Source organism: Schistocerca cancellata, chromosome 4 (genome assembly GCF_023864275.1).
Source record: "Schistocerca cancellata isolate TAMUIC-IGC-003103 chromosome 4, iqSchCanc2.1, whole genome shotgun sequence".
NCBI classification, from domain to species: Eukaryota; Metazoa; Arthropoda; class Insecta; order Orthoptera; family Acrididae; genus Schistocerca; species Schistocerca cancellata.
This window is the reverse complement of record NC_064629.1, coordinates 174,792,016-174,818,034: the sequence shown is the minus strand read 5'-3', so window position 1 is coordinate 174,818,034 and position 26,019 is coordinate 174,792,016. Positions and strand designations below refer to the sequence as shown.

At 39.4% G+C, this 26,019-nt stretch overlaps 1 protein-coding gene across 3 annotated transcripts in view; it reads left to right on the top strand.

The window, feature by feature from the left end:
- The window catches only part of LOC126185032 (regulator of nonsense transcripts 2-like), a 229,844-nt gene that overhangs the window by 156,168 nt on the left and 47,657 nt on the right, over positions 1 to 26,019 (top strand). For all 3 annotated transcript variants that reach the window (XM_049927771.1, XM_049927772.1, XM_049927770.1), the window contains 3 exons: positions 5,732 to 6,061; positions 6,149 to 6,307; positions 20,470 to 20,649. In XM_049927771.1, coding sequence (XP_049783728.1) covers positions 5,732 to 6,061; positions 6,149 to 6,307; positions 20,470 to 20,649 — 669 coding nt within the window. The remainder of the gene's footprint in view (positions 1 to 5,731; positions 6,062 to 6,148; positions 6,308 to 20,469; positions 20,650 to 26,019) is intronic.

The following is a 26,019-nucleotide window of genomic DNA, read 5'->3' as shown; positions in this document are numbered from 1 at the left end:
AACCAATGTGGAACACTTCAGAATTCAAATGAATAAAAAGGGGGGGGGGGGGGGCTGAAACTGTTGTGATCACTATATTAAAAAAAATTGATTACTGAAATTATCATGCTTTCAAGATTTCCAGTATATGAGTTACTACTCTTTTTATCCTATTTACTTCTCATTTAAATATCTTTATATCTGTCTCGAACTAATTAAACTTCATTACTATGTCAATATTAAAGTTATCTTTCAACTTCGTTAGACCTTCGTTATTCATTTACTGGTTCATTAACAAAACAGTTCTTTAAACACCATTCGAACATAACTAGGTCTGCAAGTAATTATTATTAACACAAAATTTAATTTTTCATTTCGGGACACTCGGATTGCACAACATTTGGAAAGGACCCTGCCTAGGTTAGTTGTGAGGATAATTAAATGAGGGGAAAGTTCTGGTAAAATTTAGGTTATTATTGAACAGTTCACTCCATGGTCCATACACATACAGTACTAAAAGTTTCAACCTGCTTGTATCGATGCGGCGGTTGGCAAGCGGCAAGATGGCGAGGCACAGAGCACACATACAACCACAGCTATGGCTCTTGACGTATCGGCACTTTAATTCTTCTTAGCGTCGTAATACTTTTCCATTTAGTGCCTATGGAATTTTGCCATTCTGTGTGGGCGTTGGAACAGCATACCCGAGGCTCAGTGAAACTACGTCTTCCAGGAGAGCCTCCTTGCTCCAGAAGGTGTTGTTCAGACCAATGCCAAACTCCAACTAACTGAGCTCGTTGTGCCTTCCAGTGCCCGCGTGCATTTTCCCGCGCTCGCCTGCCATCCACCGTTTACCGCTCCCTTACAGACAGGGTATTCACCCGAGGTTTTGCATTCTACATATCCTAACACATTGCCTACGTATGGACCAGATGCACAATTACAATTTTAAACATCTTACAACAGTCTCAACATTTGTTACATTTCAATTCTATCACAATATTACTTGACATTTTACGTAGACATTAATATTCACATTGAAACTTGTTTACAGTTTTCTTAACACAATGGCATGAAACAAAAAAGAAATGAAATCAGAACATCAAATACACAAGTTTATCGAAAAATCAGAAGAAAAAAATTACTTATATGTACAATAGTACAACGTCGTTGTTGTTGCACTACAAATGCCAAAATGGTCAGGTTAACTTCATAATACAGTCAGTGTATACTGCAGAAAGCAGGGTAATGAGGCAACAGCTTAATTGGATTCGTCGCCTTACAATAATTTCAGCAGATACCTGGTTTCCCATTTTCTCATGGCTCCTACAGTGTATGCATAGGCTCCGAATGTATCTTCACATACTCCACTTTCCTGTAGGAAATTAAGAGTTTAGTTTGTGGTACCCTCACATTCTTGCTCCAGATCCTAAACAGCAGCGTGACAGATTTTGTTGTTCTTCAACAGTTTTCAGACAGCCATCCTGACTGTGAACATGAGATCTCCAGTGCCTTTATTTAGCCAAAGCCACAGTGCCCTTCTCCTAATTTGCCTCCCAGCTCTTTTCTTAGTCTATCTTCTAAAATCTCCAAGGAAAGGTTTCATCATCAACAGCAAAGAAATATCTCTATGACTGATATGTTCATGATTTCTCATTTCATAAATGTGGAAATTATTACTATCTTTCCAGTTGTGTGGGATTTTCTTTGTCTACCGAGTGTTGTAATTTCAATGACAGAACTTCTACTTCCTCAGATAAGATTTTAATTACTTTTGCTGTGATGCCATTGTGGTGGCCCTTCGCTGCACATCGGTTTTAGCAGTCCGACCCCATCCTGTTTGCATGTAGCTCGCTGCAGCCATCTGCTCATACGATGAAGTTTTTTCTTCATGTGCCTCTGCTTCTGCCCGAAGCTCTCAGTTCTGCTGTGCAACTGGACACCATCAACTATGGAGGCTGGCTAACACGATGAAGACATTAGCTACACACCTTGCTTCTGTCAGCTTAACTTTCTCAGTTCACATCTTGTTGAGGCAACAGCACCAGACTTTGGTCCTGTGCTTGCACTGTGACAGATACGCCATGTGGCGTGGACTTTTTATCTCAAATAGTTCAGTACATGGTACGGGGTCCATTCTTAGTTGCTTGTGGCAGAAGTGTTGAGAATAACCTGTGCCGTTCCATCTCGACACCTGCAACACAGCACGGTGCGTGAAGCAACACATCACACAGCAAGATAATCTGTTCCACTGGCAAGTGTGTGTACCCATGTGGGTACTAGTCAAGATTCAAGCTCCTGCCAGGTATGGCCAGTATCCCTGTGTGAAGATAGTGTATCATTCAACTGAACCCTGCCCTATGGCCATTTCCCCAAGACAGACATTAATTAGTTCTGAGCCTTGTGGCTCCAAATGTGTGTTGGTGCTGCTGAACACTGGATGACTAGTTACTACACATACGCACTGTCTCCAATATTGTTTGTAAATTCTGTATTTCAAGCTCCCATGAGAGAATTGATTATTTTCGCTGCACTTGGTGCTGTTAAATCACTTGTTGTTAGCTCAAGCCACTGAATTAGTGACTCTTTTTCTATGGCCCCACTCTCATGTTGGACCATGTGCAGTGTGTTTTTCTGGGCAAATAGCTACTAAGAATGCTATTCTTACTGTGCCTCATATTGCCATTCTTTTCTTTAGTAATCATCAGATTAGCAAGGGAAATGAATACTGTGCCTCATGCTTTCAAGAACAATTGAGAACTATTAATTCTTGAGATTGTAGTGGTTAGTTAATTCAAGAAAACAGTTTCTTTTTGTCTTAAACCTCTCATTGACAATATTTATTGTGCCAGTGCTGAACATGCCTGTTCCCACTTGCTCAATTTTAGCTAATGTTATGTGGATTATATAATTTATTTAGTTAGGGACCAACATTCCTACACATCATTCCTTGCTACCTCTCGATTGTATCCTTTAACAGCTACCTACTTTTCACTTAATTCACATCTTCAAACAATGGAAATTCCAGCTTGGAATATCAACAATGTAGGAAAGGATAAATTACTACTTACAGCAAAGATGACATGTTAAATTGCAGATAGGCACAATTAAAAGACAATTATGCATAAGCTTTCAGCCACAGCCTTCATCAGAACAACAAAGAGAAACACATGCCCTTCATACATACAAGCAAGCACACCTCACACACACGACTGCCAACTTTGGCAGCTTGTATCAGAATGCCCATTCTGGTCAAAGCTGCTGGAGTTGGTGGTCATTTGTGCATGAGGTGTACTTGTTTGGTGAATGATCTTCTTTGTTGTTTGACAAAGGCTATGGCTGAAAGGTTGTGTGTAGTTGTCTTTTAATTGTGCCTGTCTGAAACTTAACTCCATATCTTCTTCAGCTTCACTTCTTACCAAGACCTTCCTCTCCTGTACTCTTTCCAGTGCTTGTTTCACAAATTCAGCAGTTCATGGAAATGTATTGCTTATTTTTGTGTCTGTTAAGATGTTTCCTTTTTTGTTGTTTATGAATTGTAGGAGGGCATTCCTTCTCCTTTCCTTGTGCCTTTGAAAATGCTGCAGAATAACTTGTGATTTCTTATGTAAGTCTTTCTCACATTCTCTCCAAATTCTTGCAGTGTTCTATTTTTCACTTACTGTACAAGGCCTTTTATGTTGTATTTTTAAATTTGTATGTCTGAAAATTGCCAATATCCTTATTTCAGAAATATTTCTTCAATATCCCCACCCCCACCCAAAAAATAAAATAAAATAAATCCCTCTCCCTCTTTGTCTCTCTTGATTATTCCTCGGTAAAGAACTGTTTTCTTATTTCTTGTCAGACTTACATATATTTTCTTGTTCACTGCCCTGTACAAAAGAAAGAGTGGTTAAACTGCTAACAACAGTTTTGTCAGTTCCCTGACTAAATGAAATGAATCTACTTGTGCATACAAGAACTTATTTTATGTATTGGTGTGCATGCAGTAATGGCCAGGATTCAACTCTGGAGATTTCTATCTGAGTTTTCCATTTTCTGAAGTCTGTGCCAGTAGAAATCAGCAAATTAACAGTTAAAAGTAACAGCTTTTTACATGCTATGCACAGGCAGAGAGGAAATACTCCTTTTTTCAGTGTTGTCAAACTCTTAAATCTGAATTGTACAGAACCATATGAGTAATATCATACAGTAGCATCCCTAATAGTGGAAATACTAAATTTGATAATGAAATTATGTTTTAGAATTGAAGTTAGTCATTTCTTGTGGTGTCATTCTTTGTTTTCGAATGTTTGCTAAGTAAAGACACAGAGTGAAGACAGCAAAATATTTATCTTAACTGTCAATGTTAGACTTTACTCATCTGTTGGTATCTCTGTTTTTTTTTTTTTTTTTTTTTTTTTTTTTTTTTTTTTTTTTTTTTTTTTTTACATGTGCATCTTTGTGGACATATGTTAGCAACATTTCTCATCTTGTAAGGGTCTTGAAGGACTCTACATTTTTCACAGAGTTAATGTAAGAAGGAAACACAAGTATTCACTTTTCACACCCTTATTTGACCTCTTTCTTCCTTTTTTTCTCCCTGTCCTTTACCTGTATCTTCACAGGCTTGGCACATTAATTTTGGATTTGACAATGTTAGTTTTAGATGGTGGCCATATGTCCATTATGTTACATGGAAATACTGTAGGTAAGAAAGTGTCCTGCATAATTAAGCTGCAAGTGGAGTTATTTGATATCTCGACAGCGCTATCACAAATAGAACTATTCAGACATCTTTGCTTAACTGTTTAACACAGAGTGCTCAGTTGCTACTGCATATACTGCTTCTTCTTATATTATGTGCGATTTTAGTACATTTCTAGTTTCACTGAAACTTTACTTCTGACTCTGAACAGAATTTATAATCAAAGAAATGACATTGTCAGTGAATCAGCTCTCTATATTCTGACCATTCCTGTCTATAAGAGGAATGTCATTCCTCTGTCTGTGTCATTCTGCAATACTTAAGCCTTCTTGTTTTTCCTTTCTGTTGTTTTGCTTGGTTATGGTGCTATTAATAGCACTTATCAAACAGGAAGGAAAGGAGTCACTTCGTTTAAATTTTAAGATGGTTCTGCTAAGCTTACCAGAGAACATATTAGTCACCCCTAAGTCATGACAGTCTGCATAGTAAGGTGGAGAAATGTGACAAAAGGCTGAGAGGAGCTATCACATTTAAACATGCCTATGACCATACTGTCACTGAAGTTGCCTGATTTGTCACTGTATCAATTGTAGACTGTCAGATGTGTCCACAAGGACACATGGTCATGTAACACCTTTTAAATGATGTAGGGTGTTCAGCATATAGATGAAATGCATGTCAGTATATACTCTTTGGAAGTAGCAGTGAATAAACCTGCTCACTTTATTATGTTTTTCTAAGTCTATGCTTAATTTTTTGTGTTCCTAGGTCTTCCACAAGGTATAGGGTGGTAAATATTCATACTAATGAATTGGGAGTAGAAAAATTTACATGGTAATTCCAGTTGTTTGCTAGTGGCATATATATTTACCAGTGTTACTTAAAGGCTTAATGCTACTTATGACAATGCCTGTGGTAATAAGTTTCTTTGTATTTGTTTTTGGTTTTGTTTTGTTGTTATTAACCATTACAGTACCATAGGTAACCCATTAATTCCATAGAATTATTCTTTAATTGGTGCGGGAAACCTCTAACAGTTATACTTCTCAATTTTTATTTTAGGAACAAATGATGCGTAAGAAGGCTGTAATGGCTCTGGACTCTAGATATGTTACAATGATTGAAAATGCATATTACTTTGTGAATCCACCAGACTCGTCACTGTCATCCAAAAAGGAAAGACCACCAGAACATGAATTCATAAGAAAGATCCTCTATCAGGATTTAACAAAAACAAACATCGACAAAATTCTGAGATTAATGAGGAAACTGGATTGGAATCAAGCCGATGTTGCATCGTATGCTATTAAATGTCTCACTTACGCTTTCAAGGTTAAATATTTCAATATCCGCTGTTTGGCAAATCTGTTAGCAGGTTTAGTTGCTCATCAGGTAAGCTACTCGTTCTACACACCTCAGCTGATTTTTCAATAACCAACGAATTTGTTAATATATCTGGTCTCTCTCTTTGTCTTAAAGGAATTTGTTGGCACCTATGTCGTTGATGGAGTGCTTGAAGACATTAGACTTGGTATGGAAGTGAATCTTCCAAAATACAATCAACGACGTGTAGCAATGATAAAATACCTTGGTGAACTGTACAACTATCGAATGGTTGAAAGCAGCAACATATTCCAGGTATGCATAAAACGAAAAGGTTATTTTAAGGTGGTCGGTATCCTGTAACTTCCTACACCCCTCCACCCACCCTAACCCCTCTTTATTCCTTATTTCCATTCCTCCTTACACCGTCTGTTCTTGCCTCCAGCCTGTCTCTACCCTACCATAACCTCCATGTATGCTCCCTCCCCCACTAAAAAAAATCTACCTACACCCACTCCCCCACTCAGCATGATGTTAAAAAACACAAACTGTAATAACAAGTATAAGAGTGTATTTCCATAGTGACATATCAGTAAAACAAGGAACTCCAGTAAACAGGTTTTATTGTGCCCTTAATGTATAATAAGTATGTGTGAAATTAATCACCCGACTTTATGATCTACCTATGTCTGGCAGAAGTGTTTCTAAAATCATTGATTTTTGGAAGTGGAGGAACTTGGTTCATGTCTTGTTAAGACCCTTTCACACTAAAAAATATTCTTTAATATATTTCCTAATTATAATGTGGTGCAAAATAGAGTAATTAATTAATTATTATAGGCACTGTTTATTGTATTAAGTGGACATAATTGAAATAGAGAACTCTTATTTTGAAATGTGCCAAAATGTCCCATTTGGTACATGCAACAGACTATTCACAAATAAGCACTGCAGGAATACAACTTTTTAATACTTCTGTACTGATTTATGCACATTTAATCTACATAGTACTGTATTTCAACACAAGATTGATGACTTGTAGGAATATTAATGTGATTTCATGCTTTCATTAGCACCTTCAAATCTGAACGTCTGTTTATAGAAAGATATAGTGAGATGATCTGCTTCTACATCTAGGTGGGAAAGGAGTTTTTGCTCATCACTTATTTTTGCTGGTTTCAGTTTGTTTCCCAATGACAAGTCTGGCACATTCATGGAAGACCACTTTTTCCCTCTTTTCAGTAGACTATGACCACAAGACTGGTATACTCCTGCCTACATTAAACTTTATTTCAATCAATAATGAGTACCTTCATGCCAGTGATTTTGAAGCCCATCTGTGACTTAAAATGGGAATTTGCAATATGTTTCCAGTCAAAAAATCCCCAATCAGTACCCAGCATATAAACCTGACCTACCTTTTGAGTAATCAAATTATAATCTTCTGGCATAAGGACTGTTTCTATTTTTTTGAGCATTTTTTCTATCCTGCCAAAAGCATTGTCAGGAAAGTAGCCGTGTTCTTGTACAGGATAAGTTATTTCAAAAATTACACCATACTGGTAAACAAGTTTACTAAGCGTATTCAGTATGGTTTGATTTTTATTTTCAACCAACATCCATCATAAAAAAATTAATTTTTCTTGTATGTCTGTTCTCAGCACAAAATTGATATAAAAAATGGAATACAGCCCTAGATACTTGTGAGCTACGGCTTTAAGCATCACCTTCAAACCCTAGAAAGAAATGTGTATCATTCAAAGTTAATTTTGATTTACCACCATAATGGTGAACTAAAGCTAAATAATATTGCCATTCCTGAAAAGCGTAAAATGCTTCACCCAAAGATGTCGAGACAGTGACTGATTTTGCATGAGTTCAAAAACAAAACATGTAAAGGTTTTGCCGTCTGCTTACGAACAAACAATTCATTCTTCATTTCTTCATTATTCTCACACATGATTCTTTATTCTCACACATGATTCTTTGTAGTGCACCTCTGATGAACAGGCACTGACCACTATGCTGCTTGTCTTGGGTCAGACGCATAGTGGATTTTTTTTTTTTTGTCTATTGCTTCTTCCGCTAGTTCTGCTGCTCAGAGATCCATTCTTTCCACATTCACTACCAGTGAAGTCTTCACAGTAACCCTACCATGGAGGACTCACAGGATTCTATTACCTTGGCCTGACGAGCCTCGGCTTTTTTATGAGGTTTTTACTCCTCCCCAGCCTCCTTCCTCATCAGTTGCACAATGAGGATCCGGGCTCGGGACCAGCATAGTGGAATTTTTTATTATTAATTTTTTAATAAATACAAATTGTGAAATAAGTACGAAAATGAAAAAGGAAAATATAACTCACAGTACAAATACCAGTTACATACTAGCTATGTTAGGGCTACATAAGAGCATATAGTAGCTATCCGAAGAGAACTATTTAAACAGAGGCAGAATCAAGAAATGTAATACTCATTTATTAAAAGCAAATGAGTACAGAATAAATCATTATAAACTAGAAATTAAAATGACAATTAAAGGACAATGGTCTGCCAGTGTGATTGAGGCGCCACCTACAAGTATGTATATGCAGTGGGGCCGATGCCGATGTGGGTACATGCAGTTTACCACGAGGATATTATTAGTGCAAGTCATGGTCTTCCATTTAGAACACATTTAAACTGACCCACCACAACAAAGCCCCCAAAAACCAAACTTGCACTATGCTTATTTACAAGGGCCATTTTTCTTTCAACCTCCAATAGGCTATAAATAAAAGACAAGTTCATAGAAAACAATTATTTTGTTACCAGAAGTTTTGTACATTTATGCTTACTTTTCAACATAATCACTGAAAAGATTGAGACATTTATCGCACTTGTGGACAAGCTCTGCAATACCCTCTTCAAAATATGTTGCCGTCAATGATTTCAAATGAGCATTGACATTGTTTTGAAGATCTGCATTGGTTTGAAAGTGCTGCCCTCCTAGCCACATCTTCAGTTCAGAGAAAAGGTGAAAGTCACTGGATGCCAGGTCAGCAACTGGAAACAGTTAATTCCATAAATTATCTGGGAGTACACATTAGGAGTAATTTAAAATGGCATGATCATATAAAGTTGATCGTCGGTAAAGCAGATAACAGAGTGAGATTCATTGGAAGAATCCTAAGGAAATGCGATCCGAAAACAAAGGAAGTAGGTTACAGTACGCTTGTTCACCCACTGCTTGAATACTGCTCAGCAGTGTGGGATCCGTACCAGATAGGGTTGATAGAAGAGATAGAGAAGATCCAACGGAGAGCAGCGCGCTTCGTTACAGGATCATTTAGTAATCGCGAAAGTGTTATAGAGATGATAGGTAAACTCCAGTGGAAGACTCTGCAGGAGAGACGGTCAGTAGCTCGGTACGGGCTTTTGTTGAACTTTCGAGTACATACCTTCACCGAGGAGTGAAGCAGTATATTGCTCCCTCCTACGTATATCTCGTGAAGAGACCATGAGGATAAAATCAGAGAGATTAGAGCCAACACAGAGGCATACCGACAATCCTTCTTTCCACGAACAATACGAGACTGGAATAGAAGGGAGAACCGATAGAGGTACTCAAGGTACCCTCCGCCACACACCGTCAGGTGGCTTGCGGAGTATGGATGTAGATGTAAGTGTAGATGTAGATGTAGGACTGTATGGCAGATGATCGAAAATGTCCCATTGAAATTGTTCAAGGAGCCGTTGGGTTGTGTCAGCAGTGTCTGGACGACCAATGTCATGGATCAACACAATTCCTGAAGTCAGCATTCCTCTTCATTTGTTTTGAGTGGCTCTCCGCAAACATCGTAAAGTTGCACAATAAGCAGCTGCATTGCATTGATAATGGTTCTGGGCTGCATAAATTCTACACACAACACACCATTTTGGTCCCAAAACACAGTAGCCATAACCTATTGTTGAATGTTTGTTTGAATTTTTTTGGTTTGTCTGGTGAATTTTGATGCATCCATTGTTGTGATTTTCATTTTGTTTCCAGTGTGTCGTATTGGATCCGAGTTTCATCTCTAGTAACAGTTGATTTCAAAACGTTCTCTCCTTCATTGTGATAACGGTCAAGGAAATTCAAAGCTGACGCCATTCGGTGACTTTTGTGGGTGTCCGTCAACATTTTTGGAACCCAACAACCACAAAGCTTTTTGTAGCCTAAGTGTGCACTAACAACAGATTGTACGACAGATCTTGAAAGTTCCTGAATTTCCATAGACAAAGCAGTTATGGTGAACCTACGATTTTCTCTAACCATTCTGTTAACTTGTTCAACAAGGTCGGCTGTAATGATGGACTTGCGTCCTTGACCCCCCTTCATCATGCACGTCATTTCAACCATCTTTAAACTTTCGGCACCATTCACGCACAACACCATCAGTCATAAATTATCACTATACACACGGCTCATTCTCTGATGAATTACTGCTGCACTATTCCCTTCTGCTTGCAGAAACCGAACTACACTTCGTAATTCACACTTGGCAGGAGCAACAATGATGGCAGCCATGTTTACGTGGCTGCAATGCAACGCAGACTAATGCCTTGAGGTCGGCAATGGTGGAGTGCATAGTATGAGAGGTGTGCAGTAGCCTACAGTGCATGTCCACTTTCTGCCGCTCACATAGCCTCTATACTAAGTGATCGGAGGTTTAAAAAAAATTAAAAAATCAGACCTCGTAATAAGTTCATCAAAACTATTGAAAAGTTTTCATTCATTTCACATTATAATACTGTTGTGGAAGTTCATGTGCTCTTTAAAATGAGTTTCAAACGAATAGCATATCTGGCTAGTCACAGTTATTGCATTTGATCTTATACACTCTTGAATTATGAAATCTGTCATATTTTGGACTGATTAGGTGCTGAAAGTGTGCTTTCACATGTTAGTTGTTTGGAAACTGGCGCTGATGTTAATTTTGCAAAAGCACAGTTCAGTCATTTTGGCACTTAACCGTTAGAACCATCATTATAAATTTATTATATATATTTTATTTTGCGGGGCAGTGTAATGAAAACTGTACTGCTATGGATCTTGCTCCATCTGCTGCCACCAACAGCCGTGGTGGTGATGATAAGCCTGAAAATGGTCTGAGGAAAGGGCCGAAACCGGTTGCTAATAAATAAAAAATTGAAAACGCGACAGAGACTGTTTTGTATCAATTTTTAGCATCCTATACCTTTACCAGTTTCATCTTGCTGCAATGGCAACCACAAGAGATGGTGGATCATAAATTGAAAAAGGCTTTCTTATACCATTGTGAATTTAAAAAATGTGCATTACTTGTAACATCTGTGCTTGTCAGTTTCCTATAAATCTCAAATGCGCACTTATTAGTTTTTATAGTGATAACAAGGTGAAAGGAATTAATGAAACAATACTGTGAGTGATGTTTCGATTATGTTTAAAGGTAACAAATGGGAAATAAATAGTTATGCTACCCTCTTAAGCAATATGCCCCCAAAATTAATTTTACTCTAGAAATAGAAAGAATTGTTCTGGTACTTCCCTTCACCTGGTTGAAACTTGTGTTAAGGAGCACATATACTCCCAGAGTAGAACTGCTTTTGGTGTGCACATTGCTACTGAGGTACGTACAATGCAGGCTGTTGGACGTAGTGTGGAGGTGCTGCACAATGCACTCGAAGGACACTTGATTTGTTGAAGGAAATAGAAATTTAAATTGATATGAAAAAAACCGAACAACACAAATTGAATCAAAACCTTTTTCAGTATTTTTGATGGCCTTATGTATTTATGTTGCAAGTTTTGTTTTTGGAGGCTTTGGTGTGGTGGACTGGTTTGAATGTGTTCTGTATGGAAGACTGCGACTTGCACTGCTGTCTTCCTCATGGCCCCACTGCATACATGTACTGGGAGGTGCTGCCTCAAGTCACATTGGCAGACCACCAGCCTCTAATTGTCATTTTAATTAGTTGTTTATAATATTTTGAATCTGTACTCATTTGTTTTAAAACATGCATATTACATTCCTTGATTCTACCTTTGTTTAAATAGTTGGATCCTACCTTTGTTTAAATAGTTGTCATGTGATATCTACTGTATACAGTTAAATAGCTACTACTTAAATAGCATTTGTATTGTAAGTTGCACTTTCCTTTTTCATTGTCATACTTAGTTCATAATTTGTACTTAGTATCATATTATTAAATAATTCTATTGTGTTGGTTGAATTGTGACTGTGCATACTTGCACATCACCTACCAATTCTTGCACAAATTTTTTATTGGCTCTTACAAGCACACTTTGCAGTTAGAATTCTAATGACCTCAAATGGTGACAAACATTGTTTTTGTTTTACGTCACTGCGTAGTTGCTTCAGAGTTCATGAAAGTATGTTCCATCTACGCAGCTGATTGGAGGCAGTTCGTTTATGGTCATACGCGATTTGTTTCTTTTGTTTGCTAGGAATCTTTAGTGGCCTGTAATACATGTTTGTTTTTATACATATTATAAATGTATTATGTGGTCAGTACAATATGATACTTTGTCATATTTTGTCATATTCTTCTCCTGTTTCTCAAGTTAGAATCAACTTTTGTAACATGAATTTCATGATGTGAAATTATCGTTCAGTGTTACTTACGATTTCCAGCACTGTTAGCCCATGTATGTGGTCCTGGAGATGTGTGTGTTGGTCTCCATGCTCCAGTTGGACTAATGATCACATCTCCAAGACCACGTACGTGGGCTAACAGCACTGGAAATCATAAATAACATCAAACGATAATGTCACATCACAAAGTTTGTACTACAAAATTTGATTCTAGCTGGAAAAACAAGAGAAAAACATGACAAAATGTAACATAGTAACATATTGTACCCACCACATAATACAAGTATTATATATATAAAAACAAACATGTATTACAGGCCACTAAAGATGCTTTGCAAACAAAAGAAGTGAAATGTTTATGGCAATAAACAAACTGCCTTCAATTAGTTACATAGATGGACATACATTCATGGTGACAAACACATTTGACCGACTTTGCACACTTTTGTATTTCATGTTCTTGATATTGACATGCTAGAATTTGTAATGAGGATGCCTAAATCTGTGTACTTGGGTACGATTCTTAATAAGTGTGGTATGTTTCTTTATGTTTTATATTTTTCTGGCCTAGTGCCTTTATTTTTAATGGAAGAATATGTGTTGTTCATGATCATAGGTTCAGAATTTGTTGGTGTATGCCAGCAGTATACTGAAACTCAGCTCATTCATTTTCATGCAACTACGATGACTGCTATGAGAAACTGATACATTTGCAAGGAGGATTGACTATAGTGCTCCACATATGCACAACAGGGTTTCTGGATGTTTTGTATGAGAACATGCAGTGAACAGCAGTGTTGTCACATTGAGCATGTAGAGCACACAGATCAGAGCTCATTGTCATTGATGTGTGCACTCCATGAAGTGGGATATTTGAAAGCGATTGAGTCTTGAAACTTATTTTATATCCAAACAGCACACCTCCAGACATGGGTTTCTTATCAAAACCGTATCTACTATACTTGGACCACTCAGACATATCACTTCGAGGTCACTCTACAAACACCTTAAAGTTGACAGTACGATTGATAAACAAATGAAGAACACGAGGCACTGCATTTTCGGAACCACTTACAGCACCGCAACATAAGATGGTTCCTGTGTCAGTGCAGGCAAATTACTGGCTTTCAGTACGTAAACATTGATTATCATTGTGCAACCATCTGCTTTTATATAGCTGTGCTCTTTTACTGCTTTGATTACAGGTTTTGCTTATTGAAAAAGTCACCAAAAAGACGTCATTCACTGAGTGCCAATGCGCCAGTTTGTGGTGTGCCATTAAATAGTCAGGCTTTAGAATTACTATGAAGGACATGTGAATTTTATGAGCAAGAAAAGAATTGTTTCTGTTTCATATCCATCTGTCAATTCCTGCTCATAAAATTTTAGAGCATACCTCGAAAATTGTAGGACTTACTGAAGTAAGTGTAACGAGGAAAGAGGTGCTACTTCAAGAATTACGTGATACTGTAGCAAACCGTGTGGAACAAAGGCCCTGTGGAGAAAACAGTGTATTTTTAAGTACCCCTGGGAAGGAGGGGGGGGGGGGGGGGGACAGCCCTGCCCAGTTCCAGATCTCAATTCATTCTAAACCGATGCAGTTTGTTGCCACATTTATGGATATTATAGTAGGAAAGGATACCCGTAGCAAAGTTGGTAGTTTCTTTAAAAGAATATGAAGTTTAGGAGGAGGAGGGGGGGGGGGGTCTGTACCTAAATGCTGTTAAAAAGTATATGCTTTCCCTTTAAAAAGTTTGATGGCCAAAACTGTTACTCAGAACAAGCTCATGTTGTTGTAGCTCATAGTATCTTCCTTCATAATATTATAGGAAGGGATCTCCATTCACTTACACACTGAGGTGACAAAAGTCATGGTATACCTCCTAATATCATGTTGGTCCTCCTTTTGCCCAGCGTAGTGCAGCAGCTCGATGTGGCATAGACTGAACAAGGCCTAGACTCAACAAGTCGTTGGAAGACCCCTGCAGGATTATTGAGCCATGCTGCCTCTATAGCCATCCATAATTGTAAAAGTGTTGACGGTGCAGGTTTTTGTGCACAAATTGTCCTCTCAATTATGTCCCATAAATGTTTAATGGGATTCAGGTCTGTTGATCTAGGTGGGCAAATCATTTGCTCGAATTGTCCAAAATGTTCTATAAACCAGTCACGAACATTTGTGGCTCGGTGACATCATTGTTTGGGAGCATGAAGTCCATGAGTGCAAATAGTCTCCAAGCAGCTGAACATAACTATTTCCATTCAATGATCAATCCAGCTGGACCAGAGGATCCTCCCATTCCATATAAACACAGCCCAAACCATTATGGAGCACCACCAGCTTGCATAGTGCTTTCTTGGCAACTTGGGTCCATGAGTTTGTGTTGTCTGCACCACACTTGAACCCTACCATCAGCTCTTGCCAACTGAAGTCAGAACACATCTGATGAGACCATGGTTTTCCTGTCATCTACAGTTCACCCAATATGGTCACAAGCCCAGGAGAGGCACTGCAGGTTATCCGTTTTGTGAGCAAAGGCGCTCCCATTGGTCATCTGCTGCCATAGCCCATTAACACTAGATTTCGCCACACTGTCCTAACGGGTGTGTTCGTCATACTCCTCACATTGATTTCTGCACAGCATCACTTCTTTGTTGGCACTGACAACTCTACACAAATACTGCTGCTCCTGGTCATTAAGTGAAGGCTGTCGACCACTGCATTGTCCATGGTGGGAGGTAATACCTGAAATTTGGTATTCTCAGCACACACTTGACACTTTAGATCTCACTATTGAATTCCATGATTATTTCCGAAATGGAATGTCTCGTGCATCTACCATTCCACATTCAAAGCCTGTTAATTCACATTGTGCAGCCATAATCGCACCAGGAACCTTTTCACATGAATCACCTGAGTACCTGTGACAACACACTGTCCTTTCATACCTTGTGTATGTGATACTACCGACATCTGCATATGTGCATATCACTATCCCATGACTTTCCTCGCTTCGATGCTGGAGAAGCAGATGATCCATGCTGGACGAATGACACTCCAAATAGCAGTGGTCATCAGTCAATGGAAAGAGGAGCTTGATTAATTGAAGTCCGTACAGGTTCTTCAAAATGTTTGGTGCATGAAGGACTTTAGTATTCTGATCGAGAGAAACCTGTGATTAGCATGAGGATATGTACCACTCCAGATTTCTGCAGTGGTTTAAAAATTTATTGTTCCAGTTTAGTGTTACAACAGAGTTTGTAATTCATAATGCAGCTTATTGCAGTGGTATTAGGCTCATTCCATGCCAAGGAGTCTAGAGGTACCCGCATAACCATAACTGATTTTGATGAAATTTTGTATGAACATTTGAATGTGTTCCCAGTAAACAATGGTAAAGTTTCACAATCACTAATTCAATTCTTCTGGAGATATAGTCATTTGTTTGACACCATAATGCAGCTATCAGCAGTGCACCCGTGAGTTTTCGGCAACTTTGAGACATAGGATCTCCTGCAATATGTTCTTGAAAGAAACAAAACTGGGCCATTTTGTTCAACATTGTGTGCTCTCTTAAGTAAAAACAAAAAAAAAATTATATGGATAATGTGACACAAAGTTGGCCGAAATAAGACGTTTGGGGGGGGGAATGAAGTTTAGATTTTTATATCCCAGATGTAATTGCGGGATAAACTGGAAGCTTTGTATGTAATAACTTATCAGTACAAGGTATTAGAACATAAAATTTCATCCTCCTACTCCTATTCGATAGTTTACAGATTGCAGGAAAAGTCGATGATCTTTCTAAAATTACCAAAAATGGCTGAAAATGACCTATTGGAAATGAGTCCGTATTACAGTGGTACTCAAATTAAATTTGCCATATTTTACTGCTGTGATTGTTTATTAATCTCTGGGGAAGGGAATAACAAATGTCTTGATGAATAGGAAGTAGGATAAAGTCCAAATAACTTGAGAAACTTCAAAAGAGGGGTGTCTTTTGCCACGACTCATCATGACATATTTCAGTGTATTTTTCTTTTAGAAGTACAAAATCAAACTGGTTATAAATTTCACAATTTAACTGTGCAATGCCAAGGCAGTTGAAGTCATGGTAGTTAAATTGTTGCTTAACAACTGCAGCACACATCATATAAATAGCTACCATGTTTCACACCATTGTAACATTGTGTAAATTTTGGTGAGGGTCATAGCAGTCTGCCTGACATCCTTTGGAATGGATTCATGCTATAGAGAATTATTATTTTGCGTTTTCATTGTGTGATACTGTTGATGCCCTAGTTTAATTCTGGTTTAAGGTATCAGCCATGGTTGGTTTTCTTTACTACAATACTTGCAAGCCTGATGACGGTTTCTTTACACATGATCCCAAGCCTGATGATACATTTATATTCAGAGGTCAAAGTATGAAGAGGTCTCTTTCAGGATCTTAAGCTTACCTACTTCAAACTACTTGAATTTTTTACAGGTTTCACAATTTGCTGTAGAATTTCATGAGGAACACTATCCAGTCAGCCGTATAATGTTGCCAATAGGATTGTTTGGCAACAGAACTCAAAAAATGCTATTCAGATGTGACTGCTTTAAATTATTAGAGGCACAAAATATTGAAAGGTATTCTTTTTATTAGATTCCTTATTCCATTTCATTCTTTATGAAATGATTTTGTAGAGCTGAATTCTCTAGAGACATCTACAAAAATGAAACAGGCTACATACTTGAAGTTTTTCTGAACTAAAGTTCATTTCCTAGTCATCAGGACTTTTGATATGGTCTTCCACAGAGAGTACTAATTAAGTACCAATAGAATATGGACCTATTTTCAATGCACCTCTACCTTGTTGTCATTTTTAGGGCCTTATATGCTCACATTGTAAAACCAGATCTAGTTTTTAATTGGTTTGGAACATGGTCAAAGTATGAAGAGGTTTAAAAGAGTTTACAGAAAACTCTTTTGTTAAGAACTATTGGAAAGTGGTGGGAGAATGACACTTTATATTCTACGACCTTCTATTGCTAAGTTTTTACATGCAGAGCTTCAGGTATATCCTGTAATTACATCTGAAACATGAAAAGCTAAACTACGTGTATTCAAACATATTTTTTTTCTCAGCTGACTTTGCTTCAAATTATCGATATGAAAATTGCCCATTAAATCTTTTTTATTATTTTGCGTATGATAGGACAAAAAGTTGTACAAGATGGCGTAGTTTTGTTTCTTTCAAGAAAATATTGCTGGAGATTTTATGTCTCAAATTTGTCAAAAACTCTCAGGTGCATTGTTGATAGCTGCACTGTGGGGTCAAACAACTGACATCTGAAGCATTGAATTAGTGATTTTGAAACTTTATCAATGTTAACTGGGAATGTGTGAAAATTCCCACTGAATTTCACGAAAATCTGTGATGATCATGTGGGAACTTGAACTTTTTCCAAAATTATACCACTTCACAGGGAATGGCCCAATACACAAAACAACAACAACAACAACAACAACAACAACAACAACAACAACTTGTGACTGCAGTGAAACTATGGTGCAGTGGTCACTGGTAGGAGGCATTGCTGTGGACATGAGTATGACAAAGCTGCTCTTGTATTCACTTGTGGAGCAAAAATAACCCTGTAACACCTACATGTGTTGTAGATGAAGTTGCAAGGGAACAGGGTCAGATAGTAATTAGGCCTTATTGCTGCCACTTCAACCTAATTGTATTTGTTTGGAATGAAGTTAAGATCTGTGTTAGAAGTAATAAGTCTTTTACTGTAACAGAAGAGGAAAGGCTATTATGTGAAGTACTTGCTATTGTTGACACCACCTCAGGGAGGAAGAAAGTAGACCATGTTGGTAAGCTTATTGGAGAAGCAAATACTATAGACAGTATTATAAATGAGAACAAGCAGTTCACAATTTCTCTTGAGAATAATGATGATGGTGGTAACAGTTTTGGCACCGGTTTGAATGATAGCGATGATGGAGAAGTGGGTACACCATTGGCATCATAAATTAGTGAGTATAAATGTATCCAGGATTAATTCTTTCACTCTGCAACATGCACCTGTTTCATTCTGTGATTGTTGATAGCATTTTCTTTGTTATTCTGTGGTTTAAATTAGTATACAATGTTTTATATGCAGCTATTATGCTAGCAATTCAGAACAACTTCTCATAGGCTTTTTTATTAACTTGGGTTGTTATTTATTTATTTTATGGTTTCATGTATTGTCAAATGCTTTTCCTCTGTAGTTATTTTCTCCATTGTCGGAAAAATGTTCCTGATTATGCTTATGTATAAGTTATTATGCAACAACTTGTATACATGAACATTCCAAGCTATATTTAAAAATTGTACTTGGGAGATATCAGTATTGGGGCTGTGCAGTGGCAGTTATTGCAATCTTGAACTTGCAGTATAGCCTACTACACGCAAGCCATCAAGTGACTTGTTTCAGTGGCTCAGGTATAAGTCCCCTTTAGAACCCCTAGATAGCTGTAATAGGAACTGAGAGACACCATGTATATTACATGATGTGATTGTTGTACAGGGAGAGGTGGTGATCAAAATGGAAGAAGCATATTTTTATGAATAGATTTATATTCTGAACTCATAATGTTGAGGGAGGCATACAGTGCTTTCTCTAGTTGTCCGTACCCATGATCTGGTGGTGCACCTATATACAGTTCATTGTTCCTCAAAACATTGCTTGTACTTATAAGTAGAAATATTTAAAAAGTTTGCTGCCCCAGTACATTGTAGAAGTATTATATGATTTAAGTCTTAGCTCTTTACAGTTTATTTTCTTCATATCCTGATATTTATATTGGAGTTTCGTGGAATGTTTTACCCTGTCTCTCGGTATCTCCACAATTTCTCATAATTTGATGTGGTAGGTGTTACATTCTCCAGGATGCAATGCTTGTGGTACAATGCTTTGTGCATTGCCCTGTGATTGTAGTGGTGGGGGAGTAAAGGTTGGATGTATAACATTCCACAAGCTGTGTGTGTGCTGCCTAATGAGTGATGTCAAATAACCAGCATGTCAAGGAGTTCAGCTAGCAATATCTGGATTCAGACTTGGTAAACTATCCAGGGTCTAGACAGTACAATTTATTATGGTAACTTCTGTCAGTGATTTGTTGACCATAGTTAGCCACCCACAGTGTTAGGATATTGTGCTTCGCAGAGGACAAGAATCTTGGCTTATTGTCTGAATCGTGGCAAGGAACATTTATTTTAAAAAGTCTAACCATGGCTTAACTAGTTACATCATTATGTTGATGGTTACAGTCATCACTGTACTTGGATTTGTTACATGAATTTGTTATGCCGTGTTTCTCATCATTTCTTACATGAATTTATACCGCTTAGTGGCAAAAATGGATTGTACTCGAGCATGCATAAATCTTGAAATCACAATAACAGTTAATAAAGAAAGACAGATGCAAACAGAATTTGCTACCATCAAATATTGTGTAGAGGCTGTGAACCATTTTCTCAAAAAGTTTGAGTAATAACTGTGTTATATGTATGTGTAAAATGTTTTTTATCTTATGACAGTAATCATATTTTAAATGAAATATGCCTGAATGAGAATGTTCATGTGGGTTTGAATGAGCAAAATTAGTGGACTGTGTGTGAGACATTGTAAGTTCCATTTTTGAATAAAACTTTTATGCAGTTTTGCACTTTGAGGGAAAGTGTCTGTTAAATAAATTATTCTTTCAAAAATTCTATATGTTGATTTTGGTGACAGAATCAGTTTGTGGAATTGTAAATCCAGATAAGGAATTTATTTTGAAATTTGTTCATTGAAGTACAGAACTGAATATTTTTTTCTAGGTTCTCTATACTCTGATTACCTTTGGTGTTACGTGGGACTGGACCGCTCCTTCTGTGCTTGATCCACCAGATAGTCTTTTTCGAATAAGACTTGTCTGTGTGCTCCTTGAAACTTGTGGCCAGTACTTTGTTAGTGGTATGAGCAAGAAGAAACTTGATATGTTCCTTGTGTACTTTCAGGTAAGAAAATCTGGTGGGAAACACCCATAACCCATGACTGGAACACATGAGTAAAGTTTGTGGTGTATAATATTGCTTATTCAATGTGTATGTATGTTCAATTAGTTTTCTCCTTTGGTTCCGTTTTGGTGAAATTGTAGATACATATACATTTATTCATACAATAGCTGAACAGAAAAACTTTATCTGTTGCAAATTTTTGGATTTTCAGAGCCAGGCACAATTTTTTTCTGGCATAAAGAGATGAGTGAATTAATGCAAGCCTGTGCTTGTAAATTACTGCCACTCACAAAGTCATTAATAATTATGCAGTATACGGAGCTCCAAATTTTCAAACATATTTATTATAATACCATCTGAAGAAGGGCAGCAGCATTTCCCATAGTTGCAATGATTGATTGAGCAGACCTTTTAATATTAGCCAACATGTCTTTGCTGTGCTGGTACTGCAAAAGTCTAAAAGCAAAGGGGAAATATAGCCACTATTTTTCCTGAACAAATGCAGATGTACTACATGACTTAATGATGATATCCTCTTAGGTAAAATATTCAGGTGGTAATATAATCTCCCATTAGGACCTCCAGTTGAGGACTACTCAAGAGGCTGTCATAATGAAAAACAAAACTGGTATTCTGTTGGCAGGAGCATGAAATGTTAGCTCCATTAATGAGGCAGGTTCGTTAGAGTGTTTAAAACGGAGCTTGATAGGTTGCAGTAAGATATAGTGGAAATTAGTGAACTGCAATCACAGGAAGAACAGGACTTCTGGCACGTGAGTACAGGGCTACAAATACAAAATCAAGTAGGAGTTGTGCAGGAGTAGATCTACTAATGAATAAGAAAAGAGAAATGAGGTTAAGCTTATATGATCAATGTAGTGAATGCATTGTAGTACCCAAGATAGAAACGAAGCCAACACCCACCATAATACTAACGTCTGCTAGCTACCTGCCCGTGTAGCCATGCGTGTTAACGTGGCTGCTTCCGGAACTGGGAAGTATGCCGGCCCTGGATCAATCTGGCCTGGCTACTCCACGACAAAGGGTCGGTGTGCTGGCCAGCCTGGATGTGGTTTTTAGACAATTTCCCCACAACCCACTTGTTGAATACTGGGCTGGTTCTCATGTTCCATCTCGGATAAATGCTGTGCAAGCATTTAGCAGACTTTCTCGCACTTGCACACAGAAATTCATCACTATGCAGACAGACTGAATACACAGCTAGTGTCCTGCAGTGTCAATAGGAGACCGACAATCTCCACTGTTTGGTCTCCTTGGAACACTTACTCAGCAGCAGTTTTCTAGATCTGCAGATGATGAAGAGGTTAAAAAAGTTCATGATGAGACATTAACCAGGTAATTAAGGAAGATGGAAATTGAACTGTGTTAGGGAGATTGAAATTCTTTAATAGGAAGGAAAGGGAAGATTCCAGGCGGAATTTTGTGCAGAGCATAATTTAATCATTTATACCACTTTGTTTAAGAATCGAGAAAGAAGGTTGTTTACATGGAAGAGACCTGGAGACTAAAAGGTTTCAGATAGATTTTAGACTGAAAAACATTTCCAGAGGCAATTATGAACTCTGACTAAAATTTATTGGTTATGAACTGCAAATTAAAATTGGAGAAATATGGGAAGTTGTGCAGTTAGATCTAAATAAATTAAAAGCATAAAAAGTTTTAGTGGGAAGGAATACAATATAAGTTGAATGGGTAGCTTTGAGAGATGAAATAATTCAGGCAGCAGAGGATCAAATAGGCAAAAAGACAAGGCCTAGTAGAAATCTATGGATAACACAGGAAATATTGAACTTAACTGACGAAAGGGGTTAATACAAAAATGCAGCAAGTGAAGCAGGCACAAGAGAATATGTAGAATGAATATTGTCGAAAACTTCTGGTAAAATGTAAATAGTTTTAGGAATAAAGGAAATCACTTACTGAATATCAGAAGTGTTTGTTAAGAGGCTGACACAAAAGAGAAAGAAAACTTGGTAGTCCTCAAGATCAATCCTTTCTCAAGCTAGAGTACAAACACATGCACAGAGAGCGCGCGCTCCCACACACACACACACACACACACACACACACACACTTGCACACACGCATGTGCCCCTACAGTCCCAGCTGGATACACAATGCTGTGATTGTAGTTCAGCAGGTGGACTAGGTGGGGTGAGGATTGTGACGGGTGAAGTGGATAGAGGAAAGGAGAGGCAGGAAGGTGAATTGGAGGAGTACAGCTTGCAGCTTGGAGGGAGGCAGCTTGTTTGCTGGCTGTGAATGTGGGATGGGGGGGGGGGGGGTGGCAGGTGTACAGGCTGGGAATGTGATGCACAGGTGCCAGATCTGCTGGAAAAGGGTGCATGATGGTGACATGGAGATGTGAATTGGGGGAGGGGGTGATAGAATGGTGGAAGGGGAAACTGTTGGAACTGTGGATTAACTGAGATTGAGGCTAGGAAGGTAATGGGAGTGAAGGCTGTGTTGCAAGGATAGCTCCCATCTGTGTAGTTAAGAAAAGCTGGTGGGGAAGGTAAGGATTCAGGTGGCCCAGGTTTTGTGAAGCAGCAATTGAAATCTTGAAATAGAGCATGCCGTACTCAGCTGCGTGTTGGACCACTGGACAATCGAATTTGTCTTGGCCACAGTTTGGTGGTGGACATTCATTGTATTAGACAGCGGGTGTGCAGTGACTGCAACGCAGTTAGTATATGACATGGCTGCTTTCACAGGTGACCTTGCCTCTGATGAGCAAGGATAGTCCTGTGACGGGTCTGTAGGTGGAACTGCTCAATGGGTAGACTCAGCAGATCTTGCACTTGGATCTTCCACAGAGATACAATCCCTGTGGCAAGGTGTTAGAAGGGGAGTGGTATAGGAAGGGATGAGGATGTTGTGTGGGCTTGGTGGGCAATGGAATACCCCTTTAGGAAGGTTTGGAAAGGTATTGGGTAGTATTTCCCTCATTTCCGAGCATAATTACAGATAATGAAAGACCTAACAAAGGATATGGTTCAGTTGTTACAACCCAGGATAATATTAGCTGATTTTTGAGGGCAGTGCCAGAATTGAGGGTGTCTCAGAATATGGAATGGGAAATCTAGGTTAGGGGACAGGAGGGAGGCTACTGCCTGTCTGTGAAAGCCCTTGTCAGACCTCCATGTGCAAGTATATACACTCCTGGAAATGGAAAAAAGAACACATTGACACTGGTGTGTCAGACCCACCATACTTGCTCCGGACACTGCGAGAGGGCTGTACAAGCAATGATCACACGCACGGCACAGCGGACACACCAGGAACCGCGGTGTTGGCCGTCGAATGGCGCTAGCTGCGCAGCATTTGTGCACTGCCGCCATCAGTGTCAGCCAGTTTGCCGTGGCATACGGAGCTCCATCGCAGTCTTTAACACTGGTAGCATGCCGCGACAGCGTGGACGTGAACCATATGTGCAGGTGACGGACTTTGAGCGAGGGCGTATAGTGGGCATGCGGGAGGCCGGGTGGACGTACCGCCGAATTGCTCAACACGTGGGGCGTGAGGTCTCCACAGTACATCGATGTTGTCGCCAGTGGTCGGCGGAAGGTGCACGTGCCCGTCGACCTGGGACCGGACCACAGCGACGCACGGATGCACGCCAAGACCGTAGGATCCTACGCAGTGCCGTAGGGGACCGCACCTCCACTTCCCAGCAAATTAGGGACACTGGGGTATCGGCGAGGACCATTCGCAACCGTCTCCATGAAGCTGGGCTACGGTCCCGCACACCGTTAGGCCGTCTTCCGCTCACGCCCCAACATCGTGCAGCCCGCCTCCAGTGGTGTCGCGACAGGTGTGAATGGAGGGACGAATGGAGACGTGTCGTCTTCAGTGATGAGAGTCGCTTCTGCCTTGGTGCCAATGATGGTCGTATGCGTGTTTGGCGCCGTGCAGGTGAGTGCCACAATCAGGACTGCATACGACCGAGGCACACAGGGCCAACACCCGGCATCATGGTGTGGGGAGCGATCTCCTACAGTGGCCGTACACCACTGGTGATCGTCGAGGGGACACTGAATAGTGCACGGTACATCCAAACCGTCATCGAACCCATCGTTCTACCATTCCTAGACCGGCAAGGGAACTTGCTGTTCCAACAGGACAATGCACGTCCGCATGTATCCCGTGCCACCCAACGTGCTCTAGAAGGTGTAAGTCAACTACCCTGGCCAGCAAGATCTCCGGATCTGTCACCCATTGAGCATGTTTGGGACTGGATGAAGCGTCGTCTCACGTGGTCTGCACGTCCAGCACGAACGCTGGTCCAACTGAGGCGCCAGGTGGAAATGGCATGGCAAGCCGTTCCACAGGACTACATCCAGCATCTCTACGACCGTCTCCATGGGAGAATAGCAGCCTGCATTGCTGCGAAAGGTGGATATACACTGTACTAGTGCCGACATTGTGCATGCTCTGTTGCCTGTGTCTATGTGCCTGTGGTTCTGTCAGTGTGATCATGTGATGTATCTGACCCCAGGAATGTGTCAATAAAGTTTCCCCTTCCTGGGACAATGAATTCACGGTGTTCTTATTTCAATTTCCAGGAGTGTATACATTTTTTATGTGGAAGGTATAACAGTAGAAATGCAGGTACTGTTGGTGACTTGTGGGTTTAATGTGGACCGAAGTGTATCCGAAGCCATCAGAGCAGTGGAGGCCAACACTTGGTTGAGGAGGACCAGGTGAAGCAGATGCGAGAGAAGGTGTTCAGGTTGTGGAGGAATGAGGATAATTTGTCTTTGCCCTCAGTTCAGGTCATGAAGATATCATCAATGAACCTGAACCAGCAAAGGGTTTGGAGTTTTGAGGCTAGGAAGATTTCCTCCAGATGGCCCATAAAAAGGTTGGCATAGGAGGGTGCCATGGGGATGCTCATGGCTCTGCCACAAATTTGTTTATATACTTTTCATAAACAAGAAGTAGTTGTATGTCATGATATAGTTGGTAAGGTGTATGAGGAATGAGGTTGTGGGTTCGAAGTGTGAAAGATGGTGAACAAGGTAGTGTTCAATTGCAGTAAGGCCATGGATGTGAGGAATGTTTGTATATAGGGAGATGACATCAACAGAGATGAATAAGGATACAGGAGGTAAAGGGGTGGGATTGACAGTGTGTAGGTGAATGAAGTTGTTAGCATCTTTGATGTAAGAGGCAAGGTTTTGGGCAATTGATTGGAGGTGTTCCACATCTGCATAGATACTCTGCAAGGCACCGTATGGTGTGTTGCCGAGGGTACCTTGCAACACCACTACTCATTTCCTTTCCTGTTCCACTCCTGAATAGAGCAAGGGAAAAATGACTGTCTATACGTTTCCCTACGAGCCCTAA